General features: G+C 39.3%; 1 protein-coding gene and 1 long non-coding RNA gene across 5 annotated transcripts in view; one reads left to right on the forward strand and one right to left on the reverse strand.

Moving 5' to 3' along the window:
• The first annotated feature begins 7,118 nt into the window (after window positions 1–7,118).
• The window catches only part of EGFR (epidermal growth factor receptor), a 220,957-nt gene continuing 210,052 nt past the window's right edge, over window positions 7,119–18,023 (forward strand). For 2 of the 4 annotated variants that reach the window (XR_005555968.1, XR_005555969.1), the window contains exon 1: window positions 7,119–8,090. Coding sequence is in view for 2 of the 4 variants with exons in the window: in XM_039336678.1 (XP_039192612.1) it covers window positions 7,952–8,090 (139 nt within the window). In the remaining 2 variants the exon portion in view is untranslated. The remainder of the gene's footprint in view (window positions 8,091–18,023) is intronic. The other 2 variants (XM_039336678.1, XM_039336677.1) reach the window with 2 other exon arrangements.
• Window positions 9,660–18,023, reverse strand: part of LOC120305221 — an 85,871-nt gene continuing 77,507 nt past the window's right edge. The window contains exon 2 of the long non-coding RNA XR_005555970.1: window positions 9,660–9,749. This is a non-coding gene — a long non-coding RNA (uncharacterized LOC120305221). The remainder of the gene's footprint in view (window positions 9,750–18,023) is intronic.

An 18,023-nucleotide genomic window follows, 5' to 3' on the forward strand; every position in this document is an offset into this window, starting at 1 on the left:
CTGATAGACAGAGTACCTGAAGAACTATGGATGAAAGTTCGCAACATTGTACAAGAGGTAGCAACTAAAACCATCCCAAAGAAAAAGAAATGCAAGAAAGCAAAATGGCTGTCTCAGGAAGCTTTGCAAATAGCTGAGGAAAGAAGGGAAGTGAAAGGCCAAGGAGAAAGAGAAAGATACACCCAATTGAATTCCAGAATTCCAGAAGAGATAAGAATTCCTTCTTAAATGAATAGTGCAAAGAAATAGAAGAAAACAACAGAATAGGGAGGACCAGAGATCTCTTCAAGAAAATTGGAGATATGAAGGGAACGTTTCATGCAAAGATGGGCATGATAACGGACCAAAATGGCAGAGACCTAACAGAGGCAGAAGAGATTAAGAAGAGATGGCAAAACTACACAGAAGAACTATACAAGAATGAGCTTAACGTCCCAGAAAACCACAATGAGATGGTCACTGACCTCGAACCAGACATCCTAGAATGTGAAGTGAAATGGGCCTTAGAAAATCTGAGCAACAACAAAGCTAGTGGAGGTGATAGTATTCCAGCTGAGCTATTCAAAATCTTAAAAGATGATGCAGTAAAAGTGCTACACTCAATTTGCCAGCAAATTTGGAAAACTCAACAGTGGCCACAGGATTGGAAAAGGTCAGTTTACATTTCAATTCCAAAGAAAGGCAATGCCAAAGAATGTTCAAACTATCGCATCATTGCACTCATTTCACATGCTAGTAAAGTTATGCTTAAAATCCTACAAGCTAGACTCCAGCAGTATGTGGATCGAGAACTACCAGAAGTACAGGCAGGATTTCGAAGAGGCAGAGGAACTAGAGATCAAATTGCCAACATACGCTGGATCATGGAGAAAGCTAGGGAGTTCCAGAAAAACACCTACCTCTGCTTCATTGACTATGCTAAAGCCTTTGATTGTGTGGATCACAACAAATTGTGGCAAGTTTTTAAAGAGATGGGAGTACCAGACCATCTCATTTGTCTCTTGAGAAACCTATATGCGGGTCAAGAAGGAACAGTGAGAACTGGACACGGAACCACTGATTGGTTCAAAATTGGAAAAGGAGTCCGGCAAGGCTGTATACTGTCACCCTGCCTATTTAACTTATATGCAGAGCACATCATGAGAAAGGCAGGGCTAGATGAATCAAAAGTTGGAATTAAGATTGCCGGGAGAAACATCAACAACCTAAGATATGCAGATGATACCACTCTTATGGCAGAAAGTGAAGAGGAACTAAAGAGCCTCTTGATGCGGGTGAAGAAGGAGAGTGCAAAAGTTGGCTTGAAACTCAACATTAAGAAAACCAAAATCATGGCATCCGGCCCTCCCAATTCTTGGCAAATAGATGGGGAAGAAATGGAGGTAGTCACAGATTTTATTTTTCTGGGCTCCAAGATCACCTCATATGGGGACTGCAGCCAAGAAATTAAAAGACGCTTGCTCCTGGGGAGGAAAGCTATGGCAAATCTAGACAGCATACTAAAAAGTAGAGACATCACCCTGCCAACAAAAGTACACATAGTCCAGGCCATGGTTTTCCCAGTTGCAATGTGTGACTGTGAAAGTTGGACCATAAGAAAGGCTGAGCGCAAAAGAATTGAGGCCTTTGAACTATGGTGCTGGAGAAGACTCCTGCGAGTCCCTTGGACTGCAAGGCGTTCAAACCTGTCAGTCCTAGAAGAGATCAACCCCGACTGCTCTTTAGAAGGCCAGATCCTGAAGTTGAAACTCAAGTACTTTGGCCACCTAATGAGAAGGAAGGACTCACTGGGGAAGGGCCTAATGCTGGGAAAGATTGAGGGCAATAGAAGAAGGGGACGACAGAGAATGAGATGGCTGGATGGAGTCACTGAAACAGTAGGTGTGAACTTAAATGGACTCCAGAAGATGGTAGAGGACAGGAAGACCTGGAGGAATGTTTTCCATGGGGTCGCGATGGGTCGGACACGACTTCGCAATTAACAACAAAACAATATTCCAAATTATTAGCAAAATAAACCTCTGAATCTTAAAGTAAGAATTATTGTTTTGTGTTGCTGTCTCTTGTCTTTTCCATTGGGTTTTTCCACTACAGGTTCCATTAGGAAGTCTAGATCTGACCTGAAGTGTGTTGCTTGCCTTTTATGATGCATGATTTCATCTTTTTATGGTTCCATTGCTGTATGTTTAGTTTATGATGAGCTATGATGATTTATTATCCTGATCTGGGCAAATAAAGGCATAAATTCATTAAGTTAAGATTTAATAATTGGTACAAATGGAATTGGATTCCAAATGCCATCTTACAATAGCTGGATGAAATTTCACAAAATTCAATTAAATTAACTATCCATCAAACTATTAAATATATCAGTAATTACCTCATGTTATGAGAATTACAGAATTATTTTTTTTAAAAAAAATAAATACAATGATGCTTTGTCACAGAAAATGCTCTGGTTGATTAATTGACTTGACAAATATGGAAACAGACATACTGAAGAAACAAACAATTTATAAATAACAAAAAACCTAAAAAGAAAGATGTATCAAAAATATCAAAATTACCAAGTTAACATCATAAGAATTGCAACAAATGTAGGATTGTTCTAGAAACATCTGGTGACCTGACCACTCAGAAGAGTCTTCTTTTCTATGCCAGCATGAGAATGGGAGAAGAAGAACATTGCCTGGTTGCTAAAATATATGAAAAGAAACAGCCCAGAATCACATGGGATACTGTTTCTAAAATAAAGTCTCTCTTCCTTTGGGATATATTATTGAATCTTCTGTCTTGTCACAATAAAGTTAGCAAAGCACTATGGCAGTGAGGGTTCAAGGTCTTCCATGTTGGTACAATAAATGTTGGCATGGGAGAATGGTGTCCCAAACTGGTCTGCTCATATAAATGTTGAAATTTTACTTAGATTGTGCTTGAATATTTGTATCAACAGTGTTTGGTTTCAGCTCATTCCAAGCGTTCTTCAAGCTCTTAGGATCAAAGAATCTATGCTAATGCCTGTCTTCCTATGAAGTCATAAAGTTGTCCTTCAAGGTCAAGGCATTGATAATGCTGTCAAAAAAAAAAGTAATTTAGTCCAGTATTTCAAGCAGCAAAACCAGACACAAATTTTCATTGAAATTAGGCTTCATATCCATTTCAAGAGGAATTTGTTACTCCTCAAAGAATGTATAAATATAGACTGAACTATCCTTATACAGCTTAGCTGCAGGAATAGCAAATCTGCATATTACATAGCAGGGGGTTCATGATCCTGTTTCTGAAAATTGACATTGTACCACAAATAGAGTTATTTCCATAACAAGCAGCAAAGTACCAATTGTGCTCAAAAGTATATTGGCTTTGGTGGTGATATGTCTTAGCGACTGTTCCTCTTCCCCATACTCTCTGAATATGTCAAATTTATCCTCCTGACAATAATAGATAAGCTGCCCTGACCAACTCATGAAGGGAAAAGGAGCACTTCAATAAATTACAAATCCTTGTGGACCACAACAAAGTACCTGAACTGCTGATCAGCTCTTCTGCTGCCAAGGGAATGGTGGAAGTGGTGAACTGCCTGCAGCAGCAAGACTTAAAGATGCTCAGCAACATGTCTTTTGAGGCAGTGAAATTGCTACATTTATTCCTTTAAAAAATAGTGGTTTGCATACAGTCCACTTAACTAGTATTGTACAGGTCTGGGATTTAGGACAGAGGTCTGTCTCAAGGGTTAGAGAGTATATCGCTGCAGCATCAGTATTTAAAAGAACAGAAATAAAAAAATAGTTTTCCTGATAAGGAGGGGGAAATGAAACAAGTTATCTCAAAATGTGGGCCAGCAAATTGACTTGAGGAAGTCAATTTGCAACTTCACTCCTTTGTGAAGTCATCACAACAACTATAAGCAATTTTAATAATTAATCTCTTAAAATGATATATACTTCACACATCCCATCCCTAATTTATAAGCAAATCCATAATAAACTTAATAATTTCAGACCTGATATTAGCAAAGTTTCATTAGAGTTTACCAGAGATAACAACATATCTATTTTATCCTTGATCAAATAAATCAACTTTATATTCCTTCTTTTTATCTCTAACAATCTTGATTTTTTTGTCCCTTCAAACAATGCCCTAAAATTTGATATCTTTTCATTTCTTCTTTGCCCCTTTTAATAAGGTCCTTCATCTTTAACAAGCTTCTTTTGTAACTTCAGTATAAGAAAACTATCCAGATCACTTTCTTGGTTTGTAATTTGTATCTCTCTTTTAATAATTAAGATATGAGCCAGTTTCTTTTGTATGTCCAGTATAGAAACTTTTTTCTTGTCATTCTTGTAGTTTGTCATTTTAAATTCATTTTCCAATCAGTCTCAGTCTTGTCAAGTAAAACTTGTACTCTGATCAGTTACTTATTGGACTGGGCAGCTATATAAATTGGACAAATAGCACTTATCCCTCATTCATAACATCTTTGAAACACAGCCTGTCTCTAGAGACACTCTTAAAATTTGTTCATAATTACATGTTTTTCATTGAAGGCACAATACCATTAATTTTTGGAATAAAAATAGAAAATGTTGTAGAGTTTCATCTCTTGTAATTACTATTAAATTCAAATTTTCACATTTTTATTTGAAGGTCAGTTTTTAACATGTTTCTGCTCTTTATTCTTCTCAAGAAAGTATGCATTCTGCATTCTTTTTTTCTTTTTTTGTACTCTCATTATCTACCATTAACATATCTTTAGCATCATTTTTATCCAACAGATTCCATAAGTGGTATTCTCCTTTTACCATATTTAAACAGTAATATACTATTCTTATTCATGGAAATGCTATTTTATGTTCCTTTTCAAACTGCCTTTACAGCTTTGGAGTGAGTAGTAAGGAAAGGAATCATACTGAATGCAGAAATATATTTTAAACTGTGTAAATACAAAAACAGAAACTACGGTTTCTATTAAACTAGCAAAAGAGCTCTTTTTTTTACTATTTATTCTCAAATTTTTCCTTTTGCCCTATATGGTCCTTCTACTACAATTCTTTATAATGAAAGAAATTTTCTTTAATCTTTGAATGCAGATTGTGGTGGACAGCATAGGAAACATTTTGCTATCTAACTCACCATTATTTATTTCTGTTTGCTGATAATCTACCAGAAAAATATAGTGAAAAAGCCTTAAAAAATAATAATCTTGTCCGGTATCCTAATAAAAAGTATCCTGGATATGAAAAAGATACATAGGAACTCTCACATCCAAGTGAAAAGGCATGAGGATGGAGGGAACAAATTATATGCTGTATGTACCTTCCTCAGCTGATGAACTAGATGAGTGACCAAAGGGCTTATTCCTCTTCCAGGATGATTTCAAGCAAATCAAGAACTGGATCATGAATCTGATGCTGCCATTTTTGTTAGTCATTAATAACCATTTTAAGGCTGAACAAACAGAATATATTTGTGGACACAGTGAAAACATGATAAAACTCAACCAAATCAAGTACTATGGTAAGACAACACAAAAACAGGGTTTCCTAGCTTCTCTAGTTCAGCCTTCTTCAATAAACAATAGGTTTGGAAAAGCAGTATGACTATGTCTCTGTGTGTATTGAAACTTTAGTAATGACATTCAGAAACAGGCATGTAATAATAATAATATGGCAAGATTTATTTATCTACCAGATTGGTTGTGGCTGTAAGGGTTTCCCAACTACAAAATAGTATAGTATTTTGTATATTTATATTGTATATTTCCTATAGTATGGAAGGCTCTCACAGAGGCTCATAATGCTACAAAGCACAAGCTGACAAGAAGAGAACTGAGCCAAAGACTTTCAAAGTGGGAGACTAAGTTTATCTTTCCACACATTATTTACAGTTTTTTTTCAACCCTCCAAAAACTTGAGACCTAGTTTGTGGGACCTTTCCCCATTAAACATATTGTTAATCCAGTCACAATGGAATTAGATTTGCCATAATCCCTCAGCCAGGTCCATCCAGTCTTTCACTGCAGCTTACTAAAACCTGAGATTTCCTTACCCCTTAGACCACAGGTGTCAAACTCGCCACGTCATGTGATGTGTCGCAACATATTATGACACTTTTTGCATTGCCAGCAATGGGGTGGGTGCGGCTTCGGTATGATAAAACTGGCCCGCGGGCCGGCAGTTTGTTCCTCTCCCTGTTCCTGAGCCCTTGATTAACAAGAACTGTGCTGGTGTCACAGTATCTGGAAATCTGGTGACAAATGAGCCACACAACTCCAGAGTGTTGGTTGAGGAGCTAGAGTCAGCAGCTACAGGACTACTGGAAGAAAAGTTGTTTATCCATGGCAAATATACAAAGATTGAAAACAAAGAAATAATGATCTGTTTTACAAATCAAGTCCAATGAAAAGATATCTAAAAAAAATGCAACCGTCTGAAAAGTGATTACACAGATAAAATTTGATACACTTTGTCAACAGTTCTATTGATTACCCCAGCTTCTATTTAGCCACTTCAGGTGGGTGTAAGCATACTCCTTCCCTTTGGTTAATGGGCACTGCATTCCTGATCCTTCTATCTTGTAGTCATGATAGTCTCTGATCTTTTCAAGATAGATACTCTCCCCAAACACGCTAGTACTCTTATCTGATGTCCAATGGACAGTGAAAGTGGTTGTCACATCTGGCTGCTTTTGTTTGGACTTTGAATGTAGATGCTATGGTGAACTGGACTACCTGGAAGGTCAGTTAATATTTTAGACTCTGTTCGAATGTACTTGTAGCCTGGTGGAATAGAAGAAAAACAAATCTCAGGGGTAATCCACTAATCTCAGTCCTTTGCATGGCCTGCATATATTAATATACACTATTTGCTGGTATTCTGCCTGTAGTAAAATAGGGATTGCCAAATTTACACCACTATAATTTTTTTGCCAGTTCAAGGACAAAGCAACTGGAAGAACTCTATCTTTAAGATGTAAAAACATTTTATTTTTATGTAAAGGAATAGCTCCAAAGGTCACTGGAATCCCGTGACTGGCCAAAGTGTTGCACAAGCTACTCTGGACAGTAAGGTTGCTTCCTGACTCCACTTCAGCTTAGCTACAGTTTTCCTAAAAGGTCCTAATTGCGTAATGACATGTTGGCTTTCTTTCTTGCTAGTACAGATTTAATCTCATTTCTTGGAACAGCGGGAAAGCTGCAGCCATAGGTAAATCAGTAGCGCCGTTACTGTGGCTGCGGCAGCAGATAAACTTCTAATAGTGCTAGGTAAAGCGCACATGCGTATTACACAGCTCAGCCAGCTGGACAGGAATTTCTGGCCCTTCCCATCACCGGCACTGGACAGGTACAAAACTCCACCTGAAGGCAACATAGATAGGGCCTCTCCCCTCACACCCAGTTCTTTTTTATTTCTTATAGTTCCCGCCTCTTATTTTTCATTGGTTTGCGCTAGGAGGAAAAAGTTTTGTTTGCAAGCTTAGCAAGGAAGAGGAGGAGGATTGATGGAACGCGGATGTCTTTTTAGTCTACTTTCTTTCCTTCGTGTCGTGCGTGCTGGGAGCCCCTCGCACGGTGTTTGCTGTATGTTGGCCCCTTCTGCAAAAAGGCGCGAGCTTCTTTGCCCCTTGAGCGAACGCGGAGCGGGGCCGGCTTCCCGAGGATCGTTCCCTCCTTTGCCCAGTCAGCGAGTGAGTGCGCGGCAGCCGCAGGCAGCAACCACTATAAAAAGAGCCTCCTTTCGCTCCTCCTTCCCTCTCCCCCACCCCCGATCTTGGAATTGCCTCAGTCTTTCGGCATGGGTAGTGGTTGAGAGACTGGAAGCAAAAGGGGAAAAGAAGCAGAGTTATCGAGGTAGAGACCGAAAAAAAGCGCAACGAGTGGACTCACATTCTCGGACCACAGCCTCGCTTTGCCGAGCGCACAGGCTCTGGATTCCTGCCGCGCACAACCAGGATGGGGTACGGGAAACGCCGATCTCCGGGCGTTTCAGCAACTGGCGCGGGACATTTAGGGGCGAGACGGGTCCCTACCACTGCTGTCCTCTTCGCTTTGTTACTGAGCACCTTTAGCTCCGCTGTAGACCAAAAGAAAGGTAAGTCTGAGACGAGAGGGAGCAAGTCACTCACTTTCTCAGTGCATGTAAATTTCGCCAAGAAAGAGGCTGGGCTGTAGCCTGGAATCTGTCTTCTGGATATATGGCGAGAGAGCTGTTTATTCAGGAGCACACTTTGCACATGATGTTCATGTTGTGGTCTCTGTATAGTCACTTTGGATAAGGGCATCCAGCGATTATTTGCATTCCCTCATTATTAAGCCAGGCCAGTATAACTTCCTATCCCCTCTGTATTTCACATGTGATTAAAGGAACTCATTAACTTTACCGCTGTAAAGTTACTCTGGTTACACTGTAGCTCTGGTGAGTTAAGTATAACATCTTTTCTTAAGAGGATATTTTCAGTTTTTCTTTTGTCTCCTTAAGATTTAGTGCTTCATGTCTCTATCTGACACTTGGTTATCAAAATGTGAATTTCAGAAATAATTCTTGACACTTGTTAAATGCTGAGTGATGGAAGAGGCCAAACAATCCCCCCATCCCCTCCCATTTTGGTGACTTCAGGCTTTTGAAGATGAGCTTGATCACTCTAATGAAGGTTAACAGTCAATAGAAGAAGCACAGAGCTGTAAAGTCAACCCTCCCATTGTTTTCAGTTTTTTGGCTAGCACAATCTCAGAAGAGTATCAGGAAATGAGAACAGAGATGGTTTTTATTTTATTTTAAAGACTCATATTTTATTAAATAGTGAGCTATATATGTGTCATATGTCCTAAACTCAAAATTTGTTCACAGACATATTTTATACTTCATTGGATAATATTTTTCTGTAGTTATATTACTATAAATATTAAAGTTTAGATACAAGATTCTCTTGGTTGTTATTCTTAAGATATACTAAATCTTCAAGGCACGCCTCTTTTTGAAAGAGTAAATCTCAAGTCCTTGAAAATTCAACAGGGATTAGAAATTGGCAGAAGAGACTGACCTCTTGTTTATATGACCCCTGTAAAAGGCTGATGTGTGAGTTTCACAAGAGTGCACATACTCTGCACAGAAGTATTGCTGAAAAATTATTGTGCTCTTCCTGTAATGTGGGGAAAGCCACCAGTGATTCATGGGAATGTCTGAGCCTAAGAATCAGAATTCTGTACAGACTTGAAATTATAAATGTAAAATATGTGGTCTTGCTTGATTTTTTTTAAATAAAAAACTTTTCACTACTAGGTGCTGTTTATATTTTTCCAACATGCGTGTAATGTAGTTAAATGTAGTGTAGTGAAATAGTGATATCACCATCAAAGGAAAGGAAAGGAAAGGAAAGGAAAGGAAAGGAAAGGAAAGGAAAGGAAAATGTTCCCAGCCCAAATAATTTTTCAGGTTAACTTGGTTGAGAGGTATTTTATCTTCTGCTGTGATTTCAAGCAATGCTTCCTTCTTCCTTCTTCCTTCATCTGTGCAGAAAGTTTTATTTTTGTTGTTAAAAAAGTTAAAATATCAGAGAAGTAGTGGAAAGATTCTGGTAATTTATATTTTGGCCTGTTGATGGTTTGCTGTCTGCTCTTTAATTTCTTTCACTTTTATGAAATTTTGAGAACAAGCAGCCAGTTTTGTTTCCAGGCTAATCATCTTTATTTTGGAAGTCTTCCAATGGAGAAAAATGGAGTTTTTCCTCTTTCCCCTTTCATTGCTTCTTTTCTGAGGGAGGAAAAAAAAGTTATAACTTAAAAAATATACTACAGAAACTAAGCAAAAGTGAATAATAAACCATCTTGAAAAAGAAAAACACCTCTCTGAGTAGCTAATTGCACAACCTTAAAATCAAGAAGCTTGATTCTGATCAACTTGGAAGAGCAAGTTTATACCTGTCAGTGATGTAATTGGGGCAGGGTTGGGTTCATTTTTTTCTTCCTTATGCAATTCACATAGGTGTGAGTGGAACTGAAAAATGATAGGTGAGTTGAATTGAGAACTTTGGAGGCAAAAGTGAAAGGAGAATTAGAAATAGAAACATTAAGAATAAAATTAGAATTTCCAATATTGTAAAGAGGTAATCACATTGTTATATCTGTTAACTGCTTGGTCTCAGAAATATAACCAAACATGATACATATTTTAAAAGAATTAACATTATTTATGGGATCATGGAAATGTAAATTGGCCATCAATATGGTAATCTGATTAATTTTGTAGCACTTTAGAGGTGCAATATTCTTCCTAAAACTTTGTGAAACTTGACCCTGCTTTCTTTAAGAAAAGCTTTGAAATCTTGGCTCATTCAATAGAGTGATTTGTATCTTCACTTGTGATCCTGATTTGAATTGACCTACTGGGTAATTATTGGGTTTTTTTAACATGAATTCTTAATGCTGTATTATTATTTTTCTGTTTCTGGTGTGGTTATATGTTGTATTCATTCATTGTATGTCAGCTAGAGTTGCTGTGCCTCTTGAGGTTACTAAATAAATAAACATTTGCTTTTATTTAGTTTTGGTTTTGTATTAATGTTATGTATTTTATAATACTCCTGAAGATTGAAGACTGCACATGATACTTTATAAGCAGCAATTAAAAATAACAGATAAGTGTTTGCTCCAAGGAGTTTATAATCAAAATTTACTACTTCATGTAAATAAAAAAGGACAATAAAAATATAAGTGAATAAGAAGAGTTAAACAATAAGCTTCATGGAAAAGCTAATTAAAAATAATTAAGGAACAGCCATTCAATCAAAAACATAATATTCTCCTGAAATCTGTGCCTGCTTCCTCTCCTAAGGAAGAGACAACAACTGATAGTCTCATTGTAGATTGCAATTATATTTGTTTCTCCTGCTGCTAAAATGACAAAGGGTTTTGAAGTATCTGATCTATGGATAAATATTTCCATGTTGGGGTAAACATTCCAATCTTATTTACTTTGAAAGTTTAATTTTGATAAAATGATCAATGTAATATTAAATGTAAAAAAACTATTAACAGGATATATGTACAGTATAGGGGAAATGGTTTCTCTTTTTTTCAGAATAGTATAACTCTGAGTTGCCCAGGGAAGTTGATACTTAATATCAGCACAAATGAAAAAAAAAAATACTTCAGAGGTGTATTACTTCAGGGGTTTCTTACTGACTTAACACTCTTCAGACATACTGGGACTGTAGGGGAAGACTGTAGTACCACAAAATGTATGATGATGCAATATCTATTAGTTTAGAGCAGCTCATCAATCCTTTTATAAAGCTTCAGTTTGAACATCAACTCCCAAACATTTAATGCAGTGGTGGTGAACCTATGGCACGGGTGCCAGAGACGGCACTCAGAGCCCTCTCTGTGGCCACGCGCGCCAGCCCTCAGCTGGGTTTTATAAAATCTTTTTGCTTTAGGCCTCTGCTGCCAAGTGCAAAAAAAAAAAAAAAGGTTCAATCAATCAATCAATTTCAACTTCTCGTGGAAAAAAAAGATCTTGCAAAGTTGGAATTGATTGATTGAACTTTTTAGTCCCAGTCTGCCATTACCCCCACAGCCACACCCACCCAATCAGCCACACACCCCAATTGGCCATACCCAGCCAATGGGCCACACTCACTCAACACCCAACGATACCTGAGTGGATTTTGGGTTGCAGTTTGGGCACTCAGTCTCTAAAAGGTTCGCTATCACTGATTTAATGTATGAAAATAATGTAATAAATATACTTTAACTTACTTCTCAAATAATTACTATTTATTAATAATAATTGGGAAGTACTTATTAGGTTGATAAAAATGTCAAATTCAATTTAACATCTGGCTGACTGCATCCAATCATAGTAACAAGAATAATTATAGTCCCGTCATCCCTGGAACCAGTAATGACCACTCTGGAAAATCCTGGTTTAGAGGCTGTTAAAAGAATTTAGATGAATATGGCCATCATGTACTTAAGTACTATATTTCCAGTTTTGATATTTTTGATGAGTTCATGTTATTCTTAATTCTTGGTTGATTGATACTGAATTCATTGAATCCAATGCCTGTGGATAAAGTGGACAGTAATATGTTATTGAATTCTACCTTTCCTGAGCAACACTCACTGAATTCAGATCTAATCTACAGAGGGACTTGCTGGAACATACTGGGAGATTTTCTAGAGAAGAAAAGGGAAGTGGATAAGTGTAAGATCAGTTGTAGAATCTGGATTTCACCCAAGTCTATTGAATACAAAATGTTGAATTATTCTACAAAGGGATTTTATATTCTGGGTATAATGCATATTAAGTATAAATGAACTATGTATCATAAATGCCAGTTATCTTGTATTCCAAACATCTAATTATTCAACTAGAAAATTGCTCTCTTGAAAACACTGATCTCAGTAATGAAATTTAATACAATAATTCATGGATAACTCCCAGCACAACAGAAGTCACCAAAACCTGCTGCATTCACCGAGCAGACAGGGGAATAAAAACCAAACATCCCCCCCCCCTGCTGCCAATCCTCAACAGAAATTCTCACGACAACAAAAACCTTGGACTGAGAAGAGCGCAGGCAGGTGGCTTGGAGGGAAAAAGGGGCAGCTTCACCCCTCCAGTGCTGCCCTGTCACAAAAGCAGGATGAAAACTCTGAAAAATGACAAAGTAAAAAGGTTAAAACAGAAGAGTGTCTCTTCTAAACAAGGGAAAAAAAGATCACATCCACGTCCAGCTCTTGAGGGTGGAGTGGGGAATTTTTATTTTTTGCCTCATTTTGCTCTTTAAAAAAAACCTGCCCCCCCTATGCCAGAAACCATGCGCCATCATGCTGCGCCCCCCAGAACCAAAGCCACTATTTCCCTTCCATTGAAACAAACAACACCCCCTCAAATCCTCCTGTTCTGAATTAAAACGAAAAAAGCCAGGTTTTTTTTTCTTTTGTGTCTTTACATATTTAAACTGCTAGAAGGAAGTGGGGAAGAAAACCATCATGAGACACTCCTCTGTTTTAGCCTTTTTTCCTTGTCATTTTTCAGAGTTTTTATCCTGCTTTCGTGAGTGGGCAATGTTTGAGGGGGGGGGGTAAAGCTGCATCCTTCCCCCCCCCCAAGCCATAGCTGAGCAAGACACCCACCTGCCTGCCTGGCCGCATTCTTCCTCCTGTTCAAGGTTTTCATTGTGGTCAGCATTTCTATTGAGGATTGGCAGCAGGGGGCTGCCAATAAAACAACAATAAAAGTTTGGCTTTTATTCCCTCTCCCCCCATCTGCTGGGTAAATACAGCAGGTTTTGGTCACTTCTGTCATGCTGGGAGGTTACCCACAAAGCACGTTTGTTTTGGGGGGGATCCCCACTCTGGTTGCTAAGTTTGCTTAAACCTTCTACCTCCACCTCTTCCTCCTCCTCACTGGATTCCCCCTTTGTCTGCAACGGTGCAGCAGGAAGACCCCTACTGGGCTGGGGATGATGGGGATCTGCACTCGGTGGAGTAGGGGCAGAGTTACTATGCTCCCTGTCAATCAGGTTTCAATCAATTTCCTTTCTTTGCGCCACCCCCCTTCCCTGCCTCCCCTGCTTGTAGCTGCCTCTGAACCCCTAATTTTTGGGAGCTAGCATTGCCAGTATCTCTTTCTCCTGAGCCCTTCATACTGGGTAACTGTTGCCACCCAAGAGCTGTTTTAAGGTTAGGGCAGTGATTCTCAACCTTTCTAATGCTGTGATCCCATAATTACAGTTCCCCATGTTGTGGTGACCCCCAAGTGGGTGTGGCCACCAATAAAGGGAGTAGGACAGTTAGGGAAAAGGGAAAAAAATGGTGGACAGCATGGTTTGGTGACCCCCGTGAAATGGTCATTCGACCCCAAATGGGGTCCCGACCCACAGGTTGAGAACCACTGGGTTAGGGAATCTTTGGTGGGGATAACCAACTAGCACCCCAACATGCCCCCATGCCCCCACTTCAACTGCAGAAGCTGCACTTCCCCAAAGCCCCTTCAATCACCTATCAGCAATTGCATGCTGCTCTGAGGAGGAATGCTAGAGGCAAATGGGCAAAGGAGGCATGCCAAGAGTAGGAGACAAAAGATCCTAGACCTGCCGTCAATCAGCTGTAGCTGCACATGCCAATCTTGGGCTCTCGGCAAACCTCACACAACTCCAGCTGAAGCTCTGCCCTAAGACTACTTGTGGCTGCCTGCCATCCCCAAGGCCATCACTGATCAGCTGAAGCAGCGTGCACTGATCCTGGGCTCTCAGCAGAGTCCGGGCAATACCTCACGCAGCTCCAGTTGACTCTCCCACAGGCCTGTGCGACATTGCCGCTGCTTCACTTCATCCACTTTTACACTTTTACACTCTTCCTTCCGTATCTAGATCAAACTTTAAACTGCCACAATAAAGCCTCCTACTTGGCTTTGTCATTGGCCCAAAATCAGTCATTATTGGTACTGTACATGTTTCTGGTAGTAGCTGACATACCAGCAGATGGGCTGGGATCTGTGTGTCTCCACATTCATATAGCATGTTGTTTTTCACTAAGAGCCTGCATTTGAGCATATTGGTTTTACATTTAGGCACTCAAGTCTCAACCTATTCAGGGTTCACAAGTAGTATATGGAAGGTCAGATCCTTCAACCATATCTTCCTTTAATGTTATTCCTTGCTCAATGGTTTTCTTCCTCCATTTTTAAATTTCATTTTGTTCTTGGGTACCCTCAAGAAAGTTTGTTCTTGCCATAAAGCTGTTTCCATATCTGAGATGGTGGGCGTAGAACATATGTCTTCCTCTTCGAAAAAGGAAAAAAAAATGGATCCAGGAAAAATCAGCCTGACCTCAATACCTGGGAAGATCTTGGAAAAGATAATCAAGCAATGAATCAGCGAACACCTATAGGCAAAGAAAGTCATTACCAAAAGCCAACATGGATTTGTCAAAAACAGATCATGCCAGACAAATCTTATTGCATTCTTTGACCAAGTGACAAAATTAGTGGATCAGAGGAATGCTGTGGATATAATTTACTTGGACTTCAGTAAGGCATTTGATAAAGTAGACCCCAACCAACTACTTGATAAGATAGAAAAATGTGGTTTAGACAGCATCACCACCAGATGGATTCATAGCTGGCTGGCTGGCTGTACTCAGTATGTGGTCCTCAATGGAACTGCATCTACATGAAGGGCAGTGTATAGTGGGGTGCCCCAGGGCTCTGTTTTGGGCCCAGTGCTCTTCAACATCTTCATCAATGATTTGGATGAGGGGAGAGATGGGGAACTCATCAGATTTGCAGATGACACCAAGCTGGTAGGAATAGCCAACACTCCAGAAGATAGGCTTAAGATACAGAAGGATCTTGACAGACTTGAACATTGGGCACTATCTAACAAAATAAAATTCAATGGCGAAAAAGTAAGGTTCTACATTTAGGCAAGAAAAACCAAATGAACAGGTATAGTTTAGATAGTACCTTGCTTAATAGTAGCAACTGTGAGAGGATCTCAGAGTCCTAATGGACAATCAGTTAAATATGAGCCAGCAGTGTGCTGCAGCTGCCAAAAAAGCTAACACAGTGCTAGGCTGCATTAACAGTGTTAATACCACTTTAGAGTGCCTTGGTAAGGCCACACTTGGAATACTGCATCCAGTTTTGGTCATCACAATGTAAAAAAGATGTTGAGACTCTAAAAAGAGTACAGAGAAGAGCAACAAAGATGATTAGGGGACTGGAGGCTAAAACATATAAGAAACGGTTGCTGGAATTGGGTATGTCTAGTTTAATGAAGTGAAGGATGAGGGGTGACATGATAGCAGTGTTCCAATATCTCGGAAGCTGCCATATAGAAGAATGAGACAAGCTATTCTGCAAAGCACCTGAAGGCAGGACAAGAAACAACAGATGGAAACTAACCAAAGAGAGAAACAACCTAGAGCTGAGAAGAAATTTCCGGCAGTTAGAACAATCAATCAGTGGAACAACCTGCCTCCAGAAGCTGTGAATGCTTCAACACTGGAAGTTTTAAAGAAGAGATTGGACAGCCATTTGTCTGAAATGGTATGGGATTTCCTGCCTGAGAAGGAGGTTGGATTAGATGACCTCCAAGGTCCCTTCCAACATTATTATTATTATTGTTGTTGTTGTTGATCAAATTTGGCATTTTTGTCTACCTACCGAGTCCTTACCAAGGACCTGGGATAGGCAGATGTGGATATTTGATGGTATTACAGATATTGTCGTAGGATGGAAGCAGTTCCTAGTAAGGCCACCTTTTGTAATTGACTAATGGTGAAATTTTTACAATGCTAATGGTGTTCAAGTAGTACTCCAGTTGTTTTGGGATTGCACTCGCCTATTACTATTGGTACTACCCTTGCTTGCTTTTGCCACAGTCTTTCTATTTCTATTTGTAGGTCTTTGTATTTTGTTATCTTCTCCAGTTCTTTCTCATCTATTCTGCTGTCTCCAGGCTCTACCACATCCACTATCCAGACTTTTTTGTCTTTCTTATCAACAATTGTTAAGTCCGGGGTGTTATGTTGCAGATGCTTGTCTGTTTGAATTCTGAAATCCCAGAGCAGTTTAACTTTATCATTTTCTATGACTTTCTCTATTTTATGATCGCACCAGTTCTTGCTTACAGACAAATGATATTTCTTGCAGATCTTCCAATGCACCAATGTTGCTACTTTGTCATGCCGCTGCTTGTAGTCAGTCTGTGCAATCTTCTTGCAGCAGCTTAGCAGGTGGTCCACTGATTCTTCAGCTTCTTTGCATAGGTGGCACTTATTATTATTATTATTATTATCGATCATCGCACAGTCAGCCAGATGTTCAGACTGGATTTGGCATTTTGTCTACCTATCGAGTCCTTACCCAGGACCTGGGATAGGCAGATGTGGATGTTTGATGGTATTACAGATATCGTCGCAGGATGGAAGCATTTCCTAATAAGGCCGCCTTTTGCAATTGACTAATAGCAAATTTGTCAATGCCAATGGTGTTCAAGTGGTGCTCCAGTTGTTTTGGGATTGCGCCCAAGGAGCCTATGACTATTGGTACTACCCTTGCTTGCTTTTGCCACAGTATTTCTATTTCTATTTGTAGTTCTTTGTATTTTGTTATCTTCTCCAGTTCTTTCTCTTCTATTCTGCTGTCTCCAGGCACTGCCACGTCCACTATCCAGACTTTTTTGTCTTTCTTATCGACAATTGTTAAGTCTGGGGTGTTATGTTGCAGGTGCTTGTCTGTTTGAATTCTGAAGTCCCAGAGCAGTTTAATTTCTCTATTTTATGATCCCACCAGTTTTTGCTTACAGGCAAATGATATTTTTTGCAGATCTTCCAATGCACCATTGTTGCTACTTTGTCATGCCGCTGCTTTTAGTCAGTCTGTGCAATCTTCTTGCAGCAGCTTACCAGGTGGTCCACTGTTTCTTCAGCTTCTTTGCATAGGCGGCACTTACTGTCTTTTCCTGTCTTCTCAATTTTGAATTTGTATGCATTTGTCCTTAAGGCTTGGTCTTGTGCAGCCAGAATTAGTCCCTCGGTCTCTTTCTTCAATTTTCCTGCTCTTAGCCATTGCCAGGTTTTATTGTTATCTGCTTTCCCAGCTATTTTTTTCATGTATTGGCCATGTAGTGCTTTGTCTTCCCATGCCTCTATTCTGTTCTTCATTTGGTCTTTCTTGTAGGCCAGTTTGGTCTCTCCAGTAGTCAGTAAGCCTTCCTGATATACTAATTTCAGTGCATCTTCATCATTGTTCTTCACATATTCTTCCAAAGCCATTTTTTCTTCTTCAACCATCTGATGTACTTGTAGCATTCCACGCCCACCTATTTGCCTTTGTAGATAAAGTCTATCAATGTCACTGCGTGGATGAAGGGCATGATTCATTGTCATTATTTTTCTGGTCTGCCTATCCATTGCTTTTAGTTCTGCTTGAGTCCAGTCCATTATTCCAGCTGTGTACCTAATGACTGGGATTGCCCAGGTGTTGATTGCCTTTATAGTATTTCCTCTATTG

This window comes from Crotalus tigris, unplaced genomic scaffold (assembly GCF_016545835.1).
Source record: "Crotalus tigris isolate CLP2741 ecotype Arizona unplaced genomic scaffold, ASM1654583v1 scf7180000017666.379230911805:20528666, whole genome shotgun sequence".
Classification (NCBI taxonomy): Eukaryota; Metazoa; Chordata; class Lepidosauria; order Squamata; family Viperidae; genus Crotalus; species Crotalus tigris.